At 39.3% G+C, this 24,222-nt stretch overlaps 1 protein-coding gene across 6 annotated transcripts in view; it reads left to right on the top strand.

The window, feature by feature from the left end:
• Nucleotides 1-4,116: 4,116 nt before the first annotated feature.
• Nucleotides 4,117-24,222, top strand: part of asph (aspartate beta-hydroxylase) — a 54,435-nt gene continuing 34,329 nt past the window's right edge. For 3 of the 6 annotated variants that reach the window (XM_037981864.1, XM_037981865.1, XM_037981867.1), the window contains exons 1-4: nucleotides 4,118-4,280; nucleotides 13,017-13,178; nucleotides 14,386-14,430; nucleotides 16,394-16,462. In XM_037981864.1, coding sequence (XP_037837792.1) covers nucleotides 4,241-4,280; nucleotides 13,017-13,178; nucleotides 14,386-14,430; nucleotides 16,394-16,462 — 316 coding nt within the window. In that variant the 5' untranslated portion in view covers nucleotides 4,118-4,240. Of the gene's footprint in view, nucleotides 4,281-9,935; nucleotides 10,081-13,016; nucleotides 13,179-14,385; nucleotides 14,431-16,393; nucleotides 16,463-24,222 lie in introns of those variants that run through there. The other 3 variants (XM_037981866.1, XM_037981868.1, XM_037981869.1) reach the window with 3 other exon arrangements.

Raw genomic sequence — 24,222 nt, forward strand, 5'->3', positions numbered from 1 at the left:
GTTGATAAGTGCCAGCTGTTTTGGTGTTAATGAAATTAACAACAGGTGCCCTAAAGGAGCAACAATGAGATGACCCCCAAAACAGGAATGGTTTTACAAGTGGAGGCCACAGACATTTTTTCCCTCCTCATCTTTTTTGACTGCTTTTCAGTAGTTTTACATTCACCTAGGGTCAGTGTCACTACTGATAACATGATGCAATACCTGGACCCTGCAGTCCAACTCCACCAGGATGGCCAATCGGTACGTGCCATTGGCAGATGGTTTGCTGTGTCTCCCAGCACATTTTCAAGAGCATGGAGGAAATTTCAGGAGACAGACAGTTACTCTAAGAGAACTGGACAGGGAGGAGAGCTTGCTGTGGCTGTCAAAGGTCCTTAACCCATCAGCAGGACCAGTATCTGCTCCTATGTGCGATGAGAAAAAGGATAAGTACTGCCAGAGTCCTACAAAGTGATCTCCAGCAGGCCACTGCCGTGAATGTCTCTGACCAAACCATTAAAAACAGACTTCACGAGAGGGGCCTCTAGTGGACCCTGTGCTCACTGCCTGGAACCTTGGGGCTTGTCTGGCATTTGCCAGAGAACACCAAAGTTGTCAGGTCCCGCATTGGCACCTTGTTGTTTTTACAGATGAGAGCAAGTTCACTCTGAGCTCATGTGTGATAAGTGAAAGGGTCTGGAGTAGCCACTGTGAACGTTATTCTGCCTGCATTATTGTTCAGCATGATCAGTTTGGTGGTGGGTCAGTGGTGGTCTGGGGAGGCATTTCCATGAAGGAATGCACCGACCTTTACAGGATAAACAAAGACACCCTGGCTGCCATTAGGTATCAGGATGAAATCCTTAGACCCATTGTTAGACTCTTTAATGATACAGTGGGTCCTGGGTTCCTCTTGGTGCATGATAATGCCCAGCCTCATGTGGCAAGAGTATGAAGGCAGTTTCTGGAGGATGAAAAATTGACACTACTGACTGGCCTCCACGCTTGCCTGACCTAAATCAAATAGAACATCTCTGGGGCATCATGATTACATCCATCCAATGCTGCCAGGTTGCACCTCAGACTGTCCAGGAGCTCAGTGATGCCCTGGTCAGAATATAAGAGGAGATACCCCAAGATACTATCCGTCATCTCATAAAGGGCATGCCCTGATGATGCCAGGCATGCATACAAGCATGTGGGAGCCATACAAACTATTGAATAGCATTTTGAGTTGCTGCAATGACCTTTCTGCAAATTGGACTAGCCTGCTGCATCAGTTTTCCAGTTTTGATTTCTTGGTGAATTCAAATTAAGCCCTCTGTGGATTGATAATTTTCATTTTCATCAAATTATGGGCCATCCTTTCGTTCCTAACACATTACCTATTCCATATCAGTATGGATGTCCAGCATGATTTTTTACTAATATTATTTTTCAATTTAGATATGATGTGCTTTCAAAGTGTTCCTTAATTTATTTTTGAGCATAAAGAGCTGCTGCAGAGGAACCAGAACACATGTGGCTCCCGGGCAACAAGATAAAGACTCCTGCTCTAAACAGACCATTCTAGCAGTAAGCTGATGATAACTTCACACAAGCTCACTCAGAAAAACAAACAAACAAAGAAACAAAAAAATGTAACCTAGGATCCATAACATGAACAGAAATATAAGAGGAAGAGGAGTAGTTTCTTTACAGCACTGCAGACCAGTCAATCAAATAGCCCTCTGTTCTTTTGATTTCATCATTGCTATCACTGTGAATGGTTAACTCAGAGAACGTGCACGCACACACACTCACATTCTTGGTAAAGAGCATGAACACATAACCCACTGTCTTCTTACTGTGCATGAAGATAGACTCATGTGAACCTTTACTATTTTTCCACATACATCACCCCTTTTCTTCATTTTTTTAAAACAATATTTATTATGGCCCGCCACCAAAGGTGTCTGTGTTCATGTGTCTGCCTGTTAGCAAAATGTCTCATGAACCACTGGAAAGATGTGAATAAAACTCATGAAATAATCACTGAATGTACATCTGCAGTGGATAAACATTTAGATTTAACCTGATTCAGAATGGCTGCCAACACAAAGCAACCTTAGCAAACACAAAAGCAACTTTAACTCAGTCAGTTTTACAGATACTAAGTTAAAACTTGGTATAGTAATAGCTGAGAATAATCTGATCATACATTAAAAGTGCAAACACGCCATGAAAATATCATAATTTAATACATCACCTGAGCTTGTGCACAATGTCATTTTCTGTTTTTTCATCATAAAACGATCTTACTCTAAAACTCTGGCATGAAAGTTAGCAGGCAATCTGTCTTTTCTTCAAGGAATGCTATATCTTTACATTTTAAAGACAACATACTGACAGCAGTGACTTCAGCTAGGTGTTTTGGAATAAATGTAATAATTTATTCACTTTTCACATAAGACACCTACTGACTCATTGTGACTAATAATATAACTGAATTAAAAAGGTATTAAGATTAATAGGTACATCATCAACAAGCTGACACTCTGACATGCCTGATAGTGAATATAAATCTGATATTTGGAACACAGGACTTTAGAAACATAAATCAGAAATAAACCTGTCCTGTTACATCCTGACCCCAAAAAAGATTTCCAGGCTAAATTATTGTTTTCCTTAAAAAAAAAAAAAAATTAAATCACTTGAATTCCTTGAAGGAATGCATATCATGTCAGGGTTTTAGACTAAGATCATCATATGATGAGAAATGACAGAGTTATAATTATGGCTAAACCTTAAAAATAATGTTTTGAAAGATCTCATGCGATATCCAAAGATGTCAGTCAGAATGTGTTGTGAATGACTCTCAGCTTTTACTTCTACATCAAGTTTTAGCTCTATATCTGCATAATTGACTGAGTTATAGACGTTTTTGTGTTGGTAGCTTGGTGGTCGATGCTGCGATCTTGTAATCTTGAGGCTACAGGATGCCCTTCCAGGTTGTGTCAGGAAGGGCATCCTGAATAGAACAATTGCCAAATCTTTCATGTGAGTTCAGTTGCTGCAGCAACCCCTGCAGAAAGCAGGAGCAGAAAGAAAAACAACAACATAGACATTTCTGTGTTTGTTAAGGTTGCCTGGCTGTGGCAGTCAGGTTAAATCCGACTTTGGAATAACCTCCCTTTAGATCTTCATTTAACCTCTAACCAGAGAATTTTTAAGTCTAAGCTTAGGACTTTTCTTTTTAGACAGGCTTTTAATACCATGTAGTGGAATGGCATTTTCTTTTTTTCCCCATTATTCTATTGTAGCTCTTATGTATTTCTTTTGTAATGTACTACACTTTTTTGTGATGTATCTTTTACTGTAAAGCACTTTGGTCACCTTAGTTGGTTGTTGTTAAGCCCTATATCAATGAATCAATGAATCAATGAATCAATCAATCAATCCAAAACTCAGGAGTAGATGCACATCTAATGATTACTTTCTGAGAGTCTCATTAAAACCCATCCATTTGCTCATGAGATATTTTGCTAACAAACAGGCACACACAGACACTGGCAAAACTTGTTGTTTATCGTTCATTATTTTTGACATATTGACATATAAAATAAAATAAAATAAAATAAAATAGCAATGTACAGAATAGTGGCAGAAAATGTTTGGTTACTTGACATTTTTAAGGAATGGACAGGCAAACATTTGTTTCGCAAACATATGATCACAGTCTATAATGTTGAAGGCATGTTTGCAGTCAATAAAAAATAATCCTGCAAAAACCTTCTTTGACGTGTTTCCTCTTCCTGTAATAATGGCTTTATTATTATTTATTTTATTATTTTCGTAGTTATATTCCCTCCTACTAAAAGCTGATTTTCTCGTCTGTGTTGCAAGTGAAACTATATTTCAGCATTTTTAAATGAACGGTATGTTTAAAGATGGAGGTTGGGCTTATTTTCGGAATGTTGTGGGATAAAAACACGGATCTACCATCTTGCCACGTTCCAGGGAAAAGGGGGGCGGGACAAAATAGGACTATCCACACGGTTGAATAAGCTCCGAGCAGCTTCAGTTTCATTGGACTCTGTGTCTGTAAGGCCCGCCCCTTTCAGCGTAGCTTCTGTGTTTTATTTGGCTGGGAAAGCTGTCAATCTTTCTGCGAGTTTTATGAGACAGGAGAAGGATTTTTGATTTCTTTTTATTGCTCCGACCTCAGCTTTGGCCCTCTTCAGTCCAGATTCAGTTGCTCGTTTCCGACAAACCAGCCATGGCCCCGAAGAAACCCGTGAAAGGACTCAAACCCAAAGGTGCGTTTGTCGCGCTTTAGCCTGTCAGAGCCTGCAGTGGTTGTGATGATGCGTTCAATGTCCAGGCCCGTCAAAGTCCATTATGTTAGGATTCACTGGGAAAATAGTTCCTGCTAGTTAGCGACTGGAAATTATGCCAACGTGGTAGTTAGGGTCAGGTCACGTCGACAGCTACGCCAAGGCCAGCAGAGTAAAAACTGACATGTTTCTAATATTAGATTAGGTCATATTTTGCACAACTACGGGCACGTTCACTCTGCTGTCGGAACCGTTGTTTCGGTATGATGATGGGTTGGTGGACCCTGTCGAATCCAGCGCGTGGGCTTCTTTTGGAAAAGCGTTGGCACGCGAGAGGTGACGGTATTCCTCTGTCCCGTCGATAGGCGTTCATACCTGGGGGCTCTTTCGGCTGTGAACATGTCGTATTATAGAACCCGTCTGCAGACATGCGGAGCTGTTCTGGCTGCTCACGTGTCAGCCTTCCCCCTCGTGCTCGGAGCCTGAAAGCAGCCAGTCGCGACCGTCGGAGGCTCGTTAAGGAGCAGCATTTTCAAGGGAGTCTCCAAAAATGTCTCGAAACGTTTCTCGGTTTCCTCGCCTGAGTTGCAAAGACTCTTACGCTTGCACTTTAAATTTTGAACGTGTTAAAATAAAAATCTGAACAGCTGCAACTGTGTGTGTATTGCACAAACTTGTTCAACTTTTTTTTTCCTCCTCAAAATAGTCGTCGTGGACGTCTCCAGTCGTGTCAAGAGCTTTAAAGCTTCATTTTGACACCTGCATGGAGCTGTCCTCTGACAAAAAACATGTCCTCATCTAAGAACTAGAATGAGTTAAACTGATTAAAAACTGCCTATATCTGAAGTGTCCTCCAGTAGATTGAATGGTGGACGTGAGGTGTGTGAGACAAGCAGTTGATCACGTGCACTCTGGTTGCAGCAGGGTTCATGGTGACACGTGGCTCATCCCCCCTTCTGTGAGTGGGGGGTGTGTCGGACTCCATCCCCCCATGGTAAATGGAAACAGGATGGTAATATACAGTCATCTCGCCCAATGTGTTTCTTGTTTCTTTACCCCTCTGAAAAGATTGTATGCAGACAAATGTAATGTTTTGATTTAATTTTATTCTCTGTGAGATAGGCATCATTTGCTGCAAAAAGCATCAGCGGGCGATAATATTTTTGCTTGTTTGTCTGTTATTACCATAGCTCATGAACCACTGGACAAATGTTAATATTTGAATGAAAATTGCAAAAAAGTAATCATTGGCTGTACAACTGCAACTGATTGGAGTCAACCCAACTCAAGATGGCCACCACAGCTAATTGACCTTTGCCAAGACAAAAATGGCTACTTAGTCAAATTTACAGATAATGGCCTAAAGTTTGTGGCAGTAGCTGACAGTGGTTCCCAACCCATACTTTGAGTGTGACACATCTGCAAAATCTTGCAATAATGCTTTTTTACACATAACCCCAGTTACAAAAAGTTACAAAATTCCATAATTTCTTATCATAACACCATCTTCGTTTAGAACTCCAGTGTGAAAGGAGGCAGGCAATATGCAGTCTATCGAGGAATGCAATATCTTTAATTTATGCTGTTTTATTTTAGAAAACTGTTTACAGATTTAGCATTGCATCAAATCAAAGGGCAGGCTTTTTTTGTCAAATTAACTTTTTTTGTGTCTGTCCTCATCTTCATTGTCCTTCAGGCTCAAGTGGATTAAAAAGGAACAAAATGCAAATCTGTATAATTTTATATTTTAGGGAAGGATTATCTGTGAATGAGTACATGGCTTTTTACAAGAAAGCAATACTTTTTGTCCTGTGTGATAATTTGCCTGTTGACATAATATACATTATGTACATATACATTTTTGCTCATATCTGTGTTGCCAATTATAACTGTTTTTAATTTCAATTAATTTACCAATTTAATAAAAAAACATGTTCTAAAGGTTTTTTATTTTTATCTGCCAACATTTACTATACCACAATATAAAGTGAAAACAAAGACTTGCAAATAAAGTACAAAATGTAAATTGTAGAAGTCCAACTCCAGCAAGATAAATAAATCAAATGCAGATAGGCTGTTTCCACTGATGTGGCGAGTATGAGAGATCCCTGGTGTTTTTGTGTGCGTTTCCTTTCTGATAAGTCTGTTTGCAGATTTTGAATTTCTAGTATGTATTTGGGGATATTTGTTTGTTTTAAACAAATATATAATGTGCACGGCCTACAACACAGTTTTGCAAGTCGTTCACACAAAAATAAACTGTGATTTTCAAAAATTGACTGTGCAAAACATGGCTGCAATGGCTAGCTGCCTAAGAGGCAAAGTCATAAGACGAGGTGGGTTATTTATTTATTTATAGTCGGTTTGTAGGATAGCCTTCAACACAACGGGGAACTTTGTAGCATTTTTGACCATCCTACACCGCTAGCATCCATCCATCCATCCACCCACTACCGCTTATCTGTAGTCGGGTCGGGAAGGCAGTAGGTCCCGGAGAGAAAGCCAGACATCCCTTTTCCCAGTGACACTTTCCAGCTCCTTCTGGGGAATCCCAAGGTGTTGGAAAGCCAGAGAGGATACATAATCCCTCCAGTGAGTTCTGGGACTGCCCTGAGGTGTCTTCCCAGTGTATCCCCTAGCATCTATGCAGTGAAATGTGTTTAAAACCGGCACATTAACACACACAGGTCGAGCTCTGTTTACCTGTTGGGATTTTTCCCTACTCATCAGGATAGGTGCCCCCGCTAAAGTGGACAAAAAAAGATCCAGTTTGTACTAGCATTTTACACAAAATACTGAAATTAAAAGGACAAGTGTTAAGGAGAAAACGAAGCAAAGCTGCTGTGGGAACACAGTTTGCTACAACACCAGTTCAGAACAGCTTTAATCAATCAAACATGAGCCCAAAATCTAGTCTGAAAGTTTCCTGAAACATTTATTCACTGGAAATGTAGCAGACAGACAACCTGTCTCACTTCAAAAAGTGCATTCAGCATCTTAAAAAAACTTCTGGTGGTTTTGTTTTTCCTGCCAGCTCCTGTTTGCATCATTGTTCTGCTACCAGAAAAAACCTTGGAGTGTGTACAAATTTATTGCCAGTTAGCTTGAAGGACTCCCATACCTCGGACTGAAAACTTTATAACTTGGTTTGCTCTGAAACTGTCACAGCTCTGCTTTATCTGCCATGACAGCTGAAAGCTGCTCGGACGGAGCTGATGGGAACTCGTTTGACGAACGCAGCGCAGAGAACAACTGCTGTTACTTGTTACAGAAACATTTAGGAAAATAAAAGAAATTCACAAAACATATGTGTCGAGTAAAAGTACTGACATGGATGGATTACCATAACCGATGTGATCGAGGATGCTGACTATTCGTGGCAGCTCTAGCTCAACGTTAATTATGTTTTGGCTCAGTATCTTTCTGTTGTGAGTTTAGTGAACAATGTTTCCATCCAGAGTTTGTGTCTGTAGGTGACAAATCATTTTTTTCACCCTATTAAAACAAATTTATTAAGAGGTTCAAAATGGCATTTGTGTAAAACATTTGTACTGAAGTAAAGTTTTACAAAGACAAGAGAAGAAAGCAATTCTTTTGTAAACATCTGCTTAGAGATATTTTTGAAGTAGAACATTGACACCTATGGTAGGGGCTCATCATGCTGTCCCACGTCTGTGTGTGGAAGCTGGGGGAACCTCATACATCTGTGTGTGTGCTTGTATTCATGCTACTTTTGGGTTTCAGTTTACACTGTAAAACTGCTACAATTAAAATTTGATGAGGTATCAGCTCAGTCATTCACAACACATACTGAGTGTGACGTTTTGTGATATCGCTCATAATGTTACCAAAACAGCTACAACTCCCATCATTTCTCATCAGAAGATGATTTAGTCTAAAACGTGAAAGGTAGAGGGCAACATAATTTCCTCAAGGAGTGCTAAGCCTTTAATTGTGTATTTGATTATATGTGCTGATCAGAATCAATCTTTTATGTTGTTGGCTTATGCTGTTTTTATATTGTGGTCCCTCAGGGCTCCCCCCTTTCTCCACAATCCTGCGACCTGCTGAACTGTGCAAAGATGGAAGTGTGACAGGCTTGTGTGTTCCTCTCAGACTGGTGTGTGTGATGTTGTGTTTTCTCCATCTAACCTTGCATGAAAGTGTACCGCTGTGTTTCATCTGCATCGTGTTCTTTGCTCCTCAAGAAAATTGTGCAGTGCAAGTGTGAGTCTCAGAATTGCAGCCCCAGCTGGGTGATGGTTTGGAGTAAGCATAGTGCTAAGATCAATCAATCAATCAATCAATCAAATTTTATTTGTATAGCACATTTCAGCAGCAAGGCATTTCAAGGTGCTTTACATAATTAAAAAACAAAATAAAAACAGCATGTGACATTGAATAAACAGTAAGAAAGAGAAAAACATCGAAGACATCAAAAACCCGCACTCTAACCCTAATTTAGCCATAAGCAACTCTAAACAGGTGAGTTTTAAGTTGAGATTTAAAGGCACCCAGTGTTTCAGCTGTTTTACAGTTTTCTGGAAGTTTGTTCCAAATTTGTAGTGCATAGAAACTGAATGCTGCTTCTCCTTGTCTGGTTCAAGACCCCAGTACACCACTGCTCTGTTCATATTTCAAACTGATTTTTCTTACTCAGCGACACACCCTCTGACAAACAGACTCTGGTTATTGGAAGCTCCAAAATGTCCAAAACATAGAATTAGGGACTCCAGGGACCATAGTCAATCAAATGCTACCTGAAACCGATGACTAAGGCTAAAAGTAAATACAGCAAGATTGTTATTCATGTTGTTTGACTGGTTACACCCAGTTACACCAGAGGTTAGAGGTTACTTAGTACATGAAGGCTGTTTTCTCAGAGTTAGGATTCTTTTAACAATTAAACATTAGTTCTGCTGCTCTCTAATCTACTGTGCGGAGCTCAAGTGCTGTGTATGAAAGTGTAGAAGAAACATGTTCCTGAAAATACCCAGATTCTTGTCAACCAATTGATCTGTAGCATTTTATGATGTGGTAAATACAGCAAGTCTTATGAATGAGGGGTCAGCCTTTTACAGTCTTTACAGTCAAAGCAACTACAGTCTGCTCCTTTTTCCTTTTTAAAAACAACCACACTGCTGTACGTATGCATATAAAACACTAATGTATTACTATAATAAATTAAATATTTACAATAAAAGGTTGATATCTATTGGTATCTTTACATGATAAGACATTTTTAAAGATGGGAAAGAAGACATTTTGTTTATACCCCTGATTGATAACATTTAAACACTAAAGTATGCGGCCTGTGAGTCAGATAGGTCAAGGTATGGATAATATTAATCATATTTAACAGCTTTACTCCATTTACACATTGAATACAAGACTAAGCGGTACAATAGATGCAGGTTTAGCGGGCTGCTTGATGAATCTGCTGACAGAAAACCAGATTGGGCCCTGAAAGAGCAGGATGTGACAGAATATGAACAGATGTCTTCATAGGTATCTAAACCTGTTTTTGTTTGTGTGTAAGATGTAAGAGAATGCAGGTTTTTTAAAACTCTGGAGGGTGGAGGGTTGGCTGAAACACAGCAGCACTTACATAAGACTCAAGGAGTTTCAGGAATTGAACCATGTGTACAGTCTGAAAGAGATGAGACTCAGCAGAGAGCTTTCCTTTTGTTTGGAGAAATGTGTGTGTGTGTGCTGGTGCATCCATGTGTGTGATTGAACTGCTGTAATAACATGAAGATGGAGGACAGTGAACAACAAGGTGGTACGTTACTGCATGTTGTCTGTGTTTTAGCATGACTTTCTGTTGTAATTTTTATTTGTGTGCATGTGTGAAGATGTTGGGTGGCTCTTTCTGTATAAAGTACTTTTCAGACTGACACGGTTTTACTTTGATGTGGTTTTTTGGAGCGTCGGATCAGTAGTCTTAGTTTTGTACTGGTCTTTGGATCAGCGGATGGATAGTTTTTTAGCATTTGGTTCTTTCAAATACAAAGTTTGTTGTATTGTTGGAAACAAGCATTAAAACATCACCTTGGCTTAATATAGAGTAACTGAATAAAGTGAAGGTGGTCTGTTCCAAAAACAAAAAGCTATGAGGGTTAACTTGAATTTCTTGCACTGCAAATATGTTGCGAAACAGGTACTGTCTTTGTTGTAGGAGCTGTGTCAAAGAATACACTTATTTTTATGATCTGACTGAAAATTTTGTTCAGATTTTGCATCTCAATTAAAGAAATGGTCCACTCTAACTGTCTGTCCTAAACTCCATCATCTTATGCTCCTAAAAGTCAAAGTTTCAAAAAGGCTGACTCCAGCAGTGAAGGAAAGAAAACTGTTTCTTACACCGTATCAAAATAGTGGGGTTTGTGTTTTCTCAAAGTTAAAGTGAACCCTTTGAATGTGAGTATTTGAATTAGGACGAGCTCATAATTATACAAAAAGATGTAATGGAGGGGAGCAACGTTGTCACTTCCTTCTTCAAAAAATCCTCATCCCCCTTTGAGTGAGAACAAGCATTTTTAACTTTTTTTAAACAATAGTTTTTATTTAATCATTTCAGTATTGTTTTAACGAGATGTGTCTGTAAAAGACTGATATCCAAAACAGGAATTTCTTTGATTTAATTTTGTCGTCCCCGTCCTCCTCAGGTCCAAATCATTGAAGGCTGTCTTTGCCCTTTGCTCCAGGCTGTGGAGGACAGTGGGTCTGCCAGGGCCAGCTGTTTTAACAGCTCTATACATAGCTAATAATGACCTCCACCTTCACACAACAAGAATAACACAGAGAAGAACTGAGACAAACCCAGTCAGAGCAGAACAGGGAGGACAGATCTGTCTCTGTCTCTTTATCCATTCATTGTACAGCAGTTATGGGTGATCCAGCAGCCTCAGCAGAGTCCACCACCCCCCTTGTTGTGACATTGATTCCTACAGCGATAGCAGGGGGACTGCAAGGTGAGGAAGTGGTCTAAGATCCACTGAGCAGGCAGCATGAAGGTCACTGTGGGGAACTGGTTGTTTGTAGACCAACGATCTTTAGAAGCTTCAGGTTTAATTTCAGTTCACAGCATTGCTCTCTTCTGGTTTTGTATTATAATATTGTTTGTTGGCAATCCATTAGTGCAGCATACAAATGTTAAATTATGGTATTTAAAAATAGAGTTGTTAAAGCTACTTGTAGCAAAGTATGAAATCAAACATAAATAGGTTATCCTGAACCATATCAAATGGTGCAATTTAAAAAAGCGTTTTCTACAGGTTTTTTTTTTTTCAGGTTTATTAAATGCTATTTTGAAATGTGGGTCCACACTCAATATACACAAAAAAGTTGGGTGAATTTGTTGAAAATCATGTCAAAGCTTGAGTCATATGACATTAAACTGTCCATAGTCTGAAGGTAAACAAATATGGTGGATTCTGGGAAAAGATGTTTCGGAGGAAATATGAGAGATTCTGCTTCTAAACGCCAAAGAAAAGAGAGAGATGGAGTAAGACAACTGTCAAGAAGAAATATCAGAGCTCAAGCAGGTCGGTGAAGCGCCGTAAAGACAAAGCTCGTCCTTCAAACACACACCGCTTTAGAGAAACCTCCTCTAGACCGCTAGGTTGAAATGATAAACTTATCTTTAACTGCATATTTTACTCAACAAATCTGAGCATAAATATGTATCAATACATCAAAACTTCTCTATCACAAACGGCTCTTTCATGGCTGTCGCCATTGCCACGGGCAACGGCATTATCTCAGCAGACTGCATTAGGCCCTACACAGGTACTTCTGTACAACTGCATTGTTTGTGTTTAAAACTGAACATAGCAACTTGAAGCCTCTTTAACACCTGTATTCTGTCTGCATTTTTACCAGCATGCATTGCAGGATATCTTCATTATTCCCAGAATAGCTTGTTGGGTTTGCTTAGTTGTTTTTGTTTCTGTTGCTTTTTGGTTCCTTTTTGTAGGAATATCTGTGTGATCACTGCTGATACAGCAGGTTCACATGTATCAGTTCAGACTAACTTTAAAAATTGAAACATTTCTTTTTACTTTCTGTTCTTGTGTACATTGTGCAGTCAGTCCATATGACACTTGATTAGTTCTTTAGTTTAAGCTCAAAAGCTAAACAAAATAAAAGCATACCATTCCTTGAAGGGATGCCTACACGGAGTACTCTCCAGTACTCCGTGTAGGCACTTCTAAATTTTGTGATCTTCAGCGTACCGTCACTTTTTGTAGTGTACTGCAACTTCTCATATACCTGCCAATACTCTGTGTCAGTGTCACCAACTACAAGCTACAGGCAAATCATATAAACTACATTACCCACAGGACATCGGTTGCAAACAGGAATGACTTGTTCTTCACTGCTTCTGATTGGACCTGGTGATCCATGACTCATGAGAAACAATGATTAGCCAAAAAAAGCCGATCAGAGGCGCAGCTAGACAACTACTGGGAATCTGATCCCCAGTTCTGAATCCTGTTATAAGTACAGTTTGTACACAAGAGAGGAGAATTGTTACCGTAAGGAAACCATAAATCTGTTTTGAATTTAAGGTTTGGCCAAACAAAATGTGATTAACATGTTTTGTGTGTGTGTGTGTGTGTGTGTATTTTCCTAGATATTTAATTTTAAAGTACTCACTGATTGGGGAAAAAAATAAAATGTACCTGAACCTGATGATGATTGCTGTCTTTACAGAAGGCGCCAAAGTCCAATCAGCCAGTAAGAATGGGAAGAAGACGGACTCTGGCTCCAGCAGCAGCAGCTTCTTTACCTGGTTCATCGTGCTGGCCCTTCTGGGGGTCTGGACTTCTGTAGCGATGGTCTACTTTGACTTGGTGGATTATCAAGGGGTCCTAGGTGGGTATTTGTTGGAACATGTCGGAACACACATGGGACTGCATGAACTTAAAGAGCTGATGTGTCTCTGGAAAGGTGTGGCAGTGTCTGCAGAGTGAATGTTAACCCATCACTAGAACTACTCTAACCTTATATTTAATTCTCAGCTGTGACTAACATGCTTGATTCTGCTTTGGCCCTTTGTCCTTTTTCTGCTTAGTCCAGTGGTTATCATAACTCGGGTAACAAATTGAAAAATAAAGGAGCTGCAGTTCAGCCAGCCAGATGAAGTAAATTAAAAAACAATTCATATTTGAATTAGTTCTGTCAGAGCAGCTGTAAAACGACTTATTTGCTGCTACTTGAAGGTCACAGAATCTTCACATGATGGTTTTACAGAACCCCCATGTAGTGACAATAGCTGGTTGGATAGATCCCATTTACACACTAACTCAGCTCTGTGACTACCTCTATCACTGCACGAGAGAACTGTTCACTGTTTTACTAATTTTTTTTTTTTAAATCTACTGAATCTGATTATATTCAGAGTTCCTATGCAGTCCTGAAAAGGATTAGTGTTTCCAGTACAAGCTAACAACCAACATTTTTAAAAGTTGCTCAAATGAGCAGGATATTTTTCACACTGAATTTGTATAAAAAAGCAAATATAGTCACTATGTTATCCACTTTTGGATAATTTAATAGTGGGTTTGCCAGCTTTCTGTAAAGTGAAATAGGGACTGCAGATCAGTCTTTGTTGTGAGATCCAACTGTTCATAATGTCATCAATAAATTGCATTGTTTTTAATCACTAATTAATCATTTAGGCCTATTTATGAAACTCAAAAAAAGAGAAGTTCAGATTTACATTCAAAGCTAATGAAAATCTGTAAAATGTGTTAGAAAAAACCATGGGAAAGAAAACAACAACTTTGAGGTTACACAGCTTTGCACATAAAATGCAAACATTTCAAAACCATTCATAAACTGATATCAGATCTTTTAAAGGAAGACATATTTAAGTCAGAAAATAGATTTTTAACCCTCATCCTGCTGAGCATGACTGTCACTTTTGAGAAGTGTCCTTGCACTAATCTGAGCTCTAATGTGATACATTCTTGCCTGTGTGGTATGTAGCTTTTAATCATTTAGGCCAAACGAGTCTGTTCTGTTGTGTTTTTATTCTTGCTTTTTTCCAATGTGTATGTTTTGTTTTTTTTGCATGCAGATAAGGCTAAAGGCATACAGATTAACCTGTCTGAGACCTTACAAGGTAAAATATCTTGGTTTTGTTCATCAGTGTTTTTGACATATCCCACACTCCCTCATATTTCATTCTTAGTGTCCTGCATTTACACAGGAAAAGCATATTTTTCTTTATGGGTCAAGTAGATTTTGTGGCTCTTAGTAAGCTGTATTTACTAGGAACAATGTTAAAAATGGCTTATTTAGATGGAACGGTTTCAGACCCCTGTTTTAAATCATGATCACTGTCAGAGCTTATGTCATGAAGAGCTGAGAACATGAAATATATGTCTGTTAACAATGGAAATGTGCAATAAATCACCTACTGGTTAACACAGAGTTGGAGAAACAAAAATGGACAGGATTAGAAACTGGTCTCTCATAGGGACAACTCAAATTTAGAGACAAAGTTGAAGAGGTTGAGATGGTTTGGGACCGAACATATTGGACAACAGATGTTTAACATGGTACTGCCAGGGGGGAGCAAAAGAGGAAGAGCATGGAAAAGGTACATGGATGTAGTGAAGGAGGACCTGCGGAGGGTTGGTGTGACACAGGCAGGAAGAAATCGAAACATATCATCCACTGTGGAGCGCTCTGAAGGAAGCACCTGAAAGGAGAAGACCTGGTTCACACAGAGCCTACTATTCAACAAATTCAGCATCTTCATTGACTTTATTCATTGCATTTGGACCTTCTAATAAAAAAAAAACAATTTATGTTCATATCATTCATATGGTTGAAGTGGGCTGGTCACAGGATCTTAGCTGGGAAATGAAAAGTCCAACTGTAAAGAAAGCAGAACCAGAAAACACAAGGCAGGCTGAGCTAAACAAGACAAACTGGATGGTGAAATCCTTTCTAACCCAAACACTTCCTGATGTCTTGATGACCACAAGTAAAGATCCAGCTTGGATCACATCTGGAGCTAACATAAAACAGAACATTTACCACTTCAGATATTTCTGCTGAAATGTTATGAAATTAAATTTTCTGTTATTTTCTAACCAGAATGTATTGATAAATTGTAGTAAATTAATTTGATGCATCAGCAGACTATTGCTGGAAATGTCATCATGGAGACAGAAGTTGATAAAAACCTGTAAAGAATCTACTAAACTGACTTCCCTTATTTAGATCCAGGTGTTTGGATGACATGTTTAACCTTCCCACCCTCTCTAATGTGACCTAAACCTGGACTTTATAGTTTGATGCTTTTATTAGGTCACTCCCTTCTAACTTGCATTGGACTGTAGATTACACTAACATACAAAGGTATCTGTGTGAATGTTGAGTTTCTCTCATAGAAATATACAAGTTCTTCACATCTTTGCGCTTTTTGAAATCTACTTTAGCATACTTGTTCTGTGTCCTTCATACTTTCATGATCTCTTTATATGCCTTTTTTGCCTTTTCATGTCTCCTTGTGCATAGTTTTCATCTCTTTAGTCTCCTTATGCATCTTTTTGCCTTTTTTATGGGCCCGTTTTGTCCTTTTGTCTTTTTATTTTCCTATAGTCTTTCTGTCCACCGATGCGTTGTATTTGTCTCCTTATGCGTCCTTTTTTGCTTTATCTTTTTTGTTTCCTTATGCATGCTCATTGTCTTTTTGCATTCTTTTTGTCTTTTACTGACTCCTTATTCTTTTTATATCTTTATTTTTTCTGTCTGTCCAACTCCTTTTGTCTCTTCTCAAATATTTCAACTAACATTGAAAGTTAAGCAAATACTCACCTCACTTTCACCTTATACAGCCAATTTCAGCTGTTATTCATCACTCAGCATTCACACTGCAGGACCAGGAAGATGTTTCTAGTTATTGTTGTCTTAATGGCCAGAGAACGAGTTAGAGCATTAAAAATGTGAATGTTTGTATCTAGATAAACAAATGAATCAAGTGAACTGGTTCATGCAGAATGAAACGGATCAAAGTATTTTTTTACCCTGTGAGATCAGAACTATGAGTCTTTCTGTTTTGCTCCCTTCTGTAGGTAAACTGGTGGCATACGATACAGATGGCGATGGGGATTTTGATGTGGAAGACGCTAAAGTGCTGCTAGGCAAGTAGATTTTAATCACATTTATAACCAACATTAGGGTTTGTTGTTCTGTTAAAGAGAGAAGAAACCGTACAACTGATACCAGAACACTAGGACTCTTTCTGCAGGGTTTTCCCCAGTGTGTTATAAGCCTGGCGGGACAGATTTTGCGCGCGCCAACAGTGACGCAATCGCGCTGTCCCCGCCCCTGCGCGAAGGCTCCGCGCGGTGTCATGTGATCGTGCATGTCCTAATGTTTTTAGGACGTGCACGAGGATTTCGGTGCTCTAGCAGAGCTGGTTCACCTGTATCAGCATTTCTATGATCCCTCTATGAGAGATCACAAAGATAATCAAACGGCTCAAAACTCACAGAAGGAGATTACTGCTGCGGCCGATACAAAGGAGTGTTTATAGACCACAGAGGTTAGTTGAGCTGAAATTCAGAGGGTGGCTTTACAAGACCGAATACAGTAAGCATGTTTTGTAGTGAAAATATTAATATGACTCGTGGTAATTTATCATTGTTTAACAGTAAAATGATGCTATTAAATTCAGCATTAGATGCTTTGTTTTGTTCCATGTAGTGATCCAACATGCAGCCTGTGCCACAAAAAACACAGTACAGTACAGCATCTGTCTGTTTTTCAGAGTTCTCTGTTGTTATTCATTGGCCTGGAAGTGAGACGTGTGTTGGTGCTTTGTTTGCACTTTTTCATTTATGTTCATTTATTTGTAAATGTGACTTAAATTAAGTGAAATCAATTAGTATTTGATTGCACCTGTCAACTTTAATCTTTTAATTTTCACTAAATCACGGTCGGCTGGCGATTCGCTGGCGATCAGCCACCTACCACCGAGCTTAGCCTCTTTTCAGGGCGAAACCCTGTTCTGCATATACTTTGACCACAAAATACAGAATTGTTTTTTTTGTTTGTTTGACTGTCAAACAGAACATTCACTTTTTACCTTGGTGACAACTGGATCTGTGCAAACAAGCAAACAGCTGAATTTCTAAAACTTTAGCTTTGTTAAAGTTTGATTTTTCTTTGTGAGTGTGTAAAACAATATCAAAGAAGAACTTGCGAGTCTCAGCTTTGTTCTCAAATGGAAAATCTCTATACTCACATCTCCCATGTCATTATTGCCTGCAGTTTAGCTGAAAGGCAAAAAGCAGACAATAAAGTTTTTGTTATTTTAAGGGAGAATTTTTTTTTAAATGTTTCTTGTTCTTAATTCAGTGATTGTTATGAATGGTTTCCTTTTTTTTTTTTAAGCCAACAGCTAACATTATGTGAACAGCCCCCACTTGGCACATACCCTATCAGACAAGTGAAAGGTAAAGAAAAGACAAAGCCAACAATGAGTGCGGTAGTTGATAGATTACAAAATAACTGTCATAATAAAGTAAGTAAATGAGTAAATATAAAAGGTAACAAAATGCATTACATACGTACATAATAGTTATTTGATTATTTATTTATTTCAGTGCTCCAAATGGTTTTGTAGGACTTCATCAGTTCTCACATTTTTTTTTTCCCAATGTTGTTTCAGTTCATCGAGGTTTGCAGAGATTGGTTTCTGCTCAGCTCTCCTAAGTCCCACATCATTTCAATCAAGCTAAAGTTCAGGACTTTGACTGGACCATTGTAGCACCTTGATTCTTTTCTTTTTGAGCTATTCTTTTGCAGATTAGCTGCTGTGTTTGGGATCATTGTCATGACCCAGTTTGGTCCAAGCTTCAGCTGTCAGACAATTGATCTCACATTTGAGTTGAGAAATCTTTGGTCTTTAGACAATCTGTCCTGATTGTCCTGTCATAAGACATAGATTTTTACTTGTCATTATGTTTCTAGAAGATAACATAATTGCAGTGTTACTCTCAGTATAAGTAAATAGGTAAAATAATAAAGTGTATATCTGTTGCAGAATTCTCAATCAGTCCTTAAGGTGCAGTGAATGGTTGTGAGTGTGACTGCAGGGGGGCAGAAGGGATGGAAGGAGGACAGATGGATTTCACAGCTCTTGGGAAAAAGCTGTTCTTTAGCCGCATGGTTGTGGTCTTTATGTACCTGTACCGTTTCCCAGACGGCAGCGGTACAAACAGTTTGTGTCCTGGATGGGTGGGATCAGCAGCAATATGACTGGCCTTCCTATGCAGTCTGCCAGGATGCTTTCAATCACGGCTCTATAGAAACTTTTGAGCAACAGAGAGGGGAGTCCAGCCCTCTTCAGTTTTCTTAGGAAGAAGAGTCTTTGTTGGGCTTTCCTCGTCAAAAAAGAGGTGTTCAGCGACCAGGGCAGGTCTGAAGTGATGTGGATAACCAGGAATTTGATGTTGTCCACGCACTCCACCACCTCCCCTTGAATGATACTAGGTGTGAGGTGTGTGCTCTGTCCTCCTGGACCTCCTGTAGTCCACTATGAGCTCATTGGTCTTACTGGTGTTGAGCCCCAGGTTGTTCAATGAACACCACTGAGACAGGTGCTGGATCTCCTCTTTGTAGAGGGTCTCATCATTGTTTGTTATCAGACCCACTATGGTGACATCATCTGTAAATCAGCCATCCACTCCTCTAACACTGTTAGAGGAGTGGATGGCTGCACAATCGTGGGTGAACAGTCTAAAGAGAATCGGACTAAGCACACAACCCTGTGGTGTCATGACCTTTAACCTGCTAACGAAGGCCTGTAGAGTCTAAAATGGAGCTAATTTCTGAGCGTTGCATGGTCTGACCTTAGGGGTGAATTTGTCCCCTCCTGGGAAGATTGGCAGCTGTTATAAATGTTTTCCACTTGTGTATAATCTTTTTATTTGTAAAATGATGGACTCCAAATGATTTCAAAATGACCTTTGACCCTTCTCTAAGGTCATTGCTGATGTCTTTGGCCCTTGGTGTTGTCTTAACACACACCTGTATGCTCCAGAGCAGCAAACTGACAGAACTGCTTTTCTAGAGCTTGTCCCAGTGATGATGATCAGTTCATCTGATCTGATCAGCAGCTCCTGGTTGGTAGAGGCAGCAAAGCTGGATACAGTTTTTGCACTATTAGCTTTTTTTTTTTTTTTTCTTTTTCTGTTTCATAAAAAAATGACACAGCAGAATCTGTTGGGTGTTTTGTTCACTCAAGGATAGATTTGAAAAATTTGGAACCTGGTAAAGACTGAATCATTTTATTATGTCCTGATACCTAAAACCCTAAAAGTGAAAGAAGATGGGCTTTCTTTTCTCATGGCTGTATATAGTCATGAAATGACCTGAAAGTAGTACAACCCTAATTCTGACAAAGTTGGGATGTTGTGTAGAATGTAATTCAAAACAGAATGCAATAATCTGCAAATCTCAGGAACCCATATTTTATTTACAGTGGAACACAGAAAAGATAATAAATGTTTAAACAAAGAAGAAAAGAAAAAAAAGGTAAGTTTGAACTTGATGGCAGTAGCACATCTGTAAAAGTTTTGACATAGTCAACAACAGGCTGTAAAAGTGCTATGGATACAAAACAGACAGAGGAGCATGTTACAACTAATTAGGTTAATCGGCAACAGGTCAGTAAGGGGACTGGATATAGGAAGAGCTTTTTAGAGAGACTGAATTTGTTATTATAAAGATGGGTAAATGTACACAAGTCAGAGAAAAACTGCATTTATAAATAGAACAATTTCAAAATAATGAAAAATTAGGAAAACCTTTACCATCCCATCATTCACAGTTCGTAATATCATCGAAAGATTTCAAGAATTTGGAGAACTCTCTGAGCTCAAAGGAAAGGGCTGAAAGTCAGTACTGGATGCCGTGATCTTCAGGCCCTCATGGGCCACTGCAGTAAAAACAGGTCTGATTCTGTTCTGGACATCACTGCATGGGCTCAGGAACACTTCAACAAATTATTGTCTGTAAATACAAATGCTGGTTAACGCTCTATCATGCAACAAAGAAGCCATATGTGAAAACCATCCAGAAACACTGCTTTTTTTCTCTGAACCAAAGTTAATTTAAAATGGACTGCGACAAAGTGGGAAACTATTCTGTGGTGACAAATCCACATTTGAAATTCTATTGAAAACCACAGACACCATGTCCTCTGTACTAAAAAGGAAAAGGACCGTCGGCCTGTTATCAGCGCACAGTTCAAAAGCCTGCCTCTCTGATGGTATGGGGGTGCATTATTGCCTCTGGCATGAGCGGTTCACACATCTGGAAAAGTGTCAATGCAGAAAAGTATATATACAGAGTGCAGAACAACATATGCTCCCATCCAGTTGACATCTTTCTTTAGGTAAGCCCTTACATTTATCACTAATACAATGTTAAACCGGAGACTGCATCCATTACAAATGCTGAGCTGGCCTGCTTCAGTCCAGACATCTCATCAGTTGAAAACATTTGACACATTGGAAAACAGAAGAATTCAGCAAAGACCCAAGACTGCATAACACCTAGAATCCTCCATCTGACCAGAATGGGACAACATTCCCTCCAAAACCTGCAGCAGCTGCTCTCCTCACTTCCTAGATGTTTACAGACTGTTGTTAAAAGAAGAGGGGATGATTCACAGAGGGAAGGAAACATAGACCTGGGACAACTTTAAAGAGTGCTGCTGGCAGAAAATGGACTTTATTAATCTTACTGACCATTGAAAGCTCAAATTATATTCACATATACCAGTTCACTGATCTGGAGCTAAGTAAGGATACTTTTGACATGTAGTGTGCAGAGCTGGGATTGAACCACCATCCTGCTGACTGGCAGATGAGCGCTCTTTGTCCCGTGCCACAGCTGTTCATTGTGTGTACTCTTTAATTGGATGAAGCAGATACTTAATTGAGCCCTTGTCAGTCCTGATCTTCTCTGAAGGTCTGTCCCTTAAGAATCATCATTACACCTAGTCTGAGGAAAATGCAGTCAGTGCACACTAGCTTTTCTCCTTTTTCCAACAAAACTTTGTCTGCTAACATGAAAATTAACTCTGACAAAACCTATTTTAAATGTGTTAAGTATTGACATTTTGTTGTGATATTTTAGAGAGCTGACATGTTGGAATTTGCTTTGCATCTATGTATAAATTCTACAGCTAACCTAACAAGGCCCAAAAGATGAACAGATGTGTATGTAAATAAAAATGAGCAAAATGGCACCTATCTGTGGCAGACGAGTTTGCGATGTGCTCCAGACACCAACTTTATTTCAGTATTATGTATGATAGAGAAACACTTTTACACCTTGTAAAAAGTTACCAAGGGCTCAATTCAGACCTTTTGGATTGTAACTCTCTTCTGAGTTCAGACCCCACCAACTCCAACAGACGGGCAATGACACCGCAGGGCTCGAGTAAACAAGACGGCAGACAAGCAGCGCACACGAGACAATAACATGGCAAAAGAGGAGGGCTACATGCTAGACTAAAGGCTAGAGCCACACGACTGCCACTACCCAGCTTCTTGTTAGCTAATGTCTGCTATCTTGAAAACAAAATGGATGAGCTGAGAGCAAGAAAGACATTGAAGTGCTGATGGTGAAGTGCAGGCCTTCTATCTGCTGAGGGTGTTCAGTGCTGTGTTTTTGCTGGCTGTGTACGTCCTGCCTTGGGCCAACCAGACCGTAGCGCTGGCACTGCTGAACAACATTATTGACAAACAGGAGACCAGACGCCATGTTGGTTGTTGCTCAGGATTTTAACCACTGCAAATGCAGTACTGTGCTCCTGCAGTTGTATCAATACATGAACTTTCCCAGGAAAAACGTCTGCAGCAACGTAAGGAACGCATACAAGGCTGCACCCCGTCAGTCCAACCACATCTGTGTTTCTTTATCCTGCTTACAGGTCGTTTCCCCTGTAGGTAAGTCTTAAAGTTGGAATGAAGAATCTGACATGGTGCTTCAGGACTGCTTTGGTGCTATGAACTGGGATGTCTTTAAGACTGCTGCTTTTAGTGAAGACTGTTCGGTGGATGTAGATAAATATGCTTTAGTGGTTACCAGCAGATGCATTGACAACAATGTCTTCACCAAGTGTTACAATATATCCCAATCAGAAACCATGAAAAAGCTGTGAGGTACAATCCATGCTGCATACCCGCTCCACTGCATTTGCCTCTCGTGATGCTGAGGGCTACAAAAAGGCCAGGTATGACTAAGAAAAGCCAAGAGGCAATACAGACTAAAGCTGGGTGGAGTCCTGATGCATGTGTCACCGACCTCCAGCAGAGAAGCAGCAGGGTCACAGCCAGCCACAATGATCTACCTGATTAGCTGAACATGTTCTACGCCTGCTTTGATGCCCTTACCACCAACCAACAGAGGCAGTCTCTACCAGCTGAGGCAGCACAGAGCTCTTCACTCACTGTGACTTTAACTGAGGTGTATAACGTTTTGTGCAGGATTAACTCTTGAAAAGCAGCTTGCCCTGACTACATCCCCACCTGTGCTCTGGGTGTCTGCTCTTCACAGCTGGCTGAGGTTCTTGGACTTAGTTCTCATGTGATATCACACTTCCAGACACTCCCCCTCTTGTCACCATTACAATAGGCAATAGCTTCAGCCACGGAAGAGTATACATTTTTTTCAATTGCAGACTATGTTTGACTGCAATTAGAATGATTGATTCATGTTTTATAAAGGATGTTGTCACCGTTCAGATTGTTCGGCAAAGTGTAGTTTTCACTACATTCCAAAAGTCAGGAAACTGAAGAAGCTCAAACTGAGGAGTTGAGTCTGGAATTTTGGAAGTAGATGATTATTGACCCGAGGAAGAGAAGAGACTCAACAGGGCTTAGACCTTCAAACTCCTGGGCACCCACATCAGTGAGGAGGTGAGACAAGAAGGAGCATGCTTATAACATAGAATATGTCAGATTATTTTTAACAATAATCATTTTTGTGTCAGTTATTGTTTTTGCCATCATTGGGAGCAAAAATTAAAATTGAGACTACAAATTTGATTAATTGCACAGCCCTACTTTGTAGAAACTGGTAATATGAAGGTTCCTCCTTCCAAACGATGTTGATTGGTTTTTCTTCCACATGAGGACATCGGTTTATTATGGTTAATCATGTAATAACAAAAGCAGCTTCCAACTAAAACGTTTGTAAACAAAACGTTGATCATTTGCTTCTTGTTTTACCTCCTTTTTTAATTTATGTTTAGTGAGTTTATGTGTTTTTGTTCCTTTCTATATAACCTTTCAATTCAAATTTCTTGTCTCAGAAAATGTATATCTTCTTCTGAAGTAGGTATTGGCATTTGATTTTGTGTTTTATGGTTGTATAAGAAAAAACTGTATGTCTTTAAAAAAATAAGTTGTTGAAACAAGATCAATATTTTTCACACAAAGTCTACAATGTCCACTTTTGGATTATTCACCACTGGGGTTAACAAGTTTTGTGAAATGAAATAAGGATCATAAAAACCATTCTTTGCTGTTCTGTTAGTAATGTTATCAATGAAATTGTAAAAAAATTCAATCATTTAGACCCATTTATGATTTACACAATAAGATAATATGTAAGATTCATATTTAAACCAAATTCTTTCTTGGAAAAAACATTTTGATATAAGATTTCTTATCAAAGAACAGAGCAGTATTTGATTAAAACAATATATCTTTTAGGAGATAGTTTTTATCCTTCATAAAACCCACCTGTTTAGAGTTGCTTATGGCTAAATTAGGGTTAGAGTGCGGGTTTTTGATGTCTTCGATGTTTTTCTCTTTCTTACTGTTTATTCATTGTCACATGCTGTTTTTATTTTGTTTTTTAATTATGTAAAGCACCTTGA

Source organism: Kryptolebias marmoratus, linkage group LG20 (assembly GCF_001649575.2).
Source record: "Kryptolebias marmoratus isolate JLee-2015 linkage group LG20, ASM164957v2, whole genome shotgun sequence".
Taxonomy (NCBI): domain Eukaryota; kingdom Metazoa; phylum Chordata; class Actinopteri; order Cyprinodontiformes; family Rivulidae; genus Kryptolebias; species Kryptolebias marmoratus.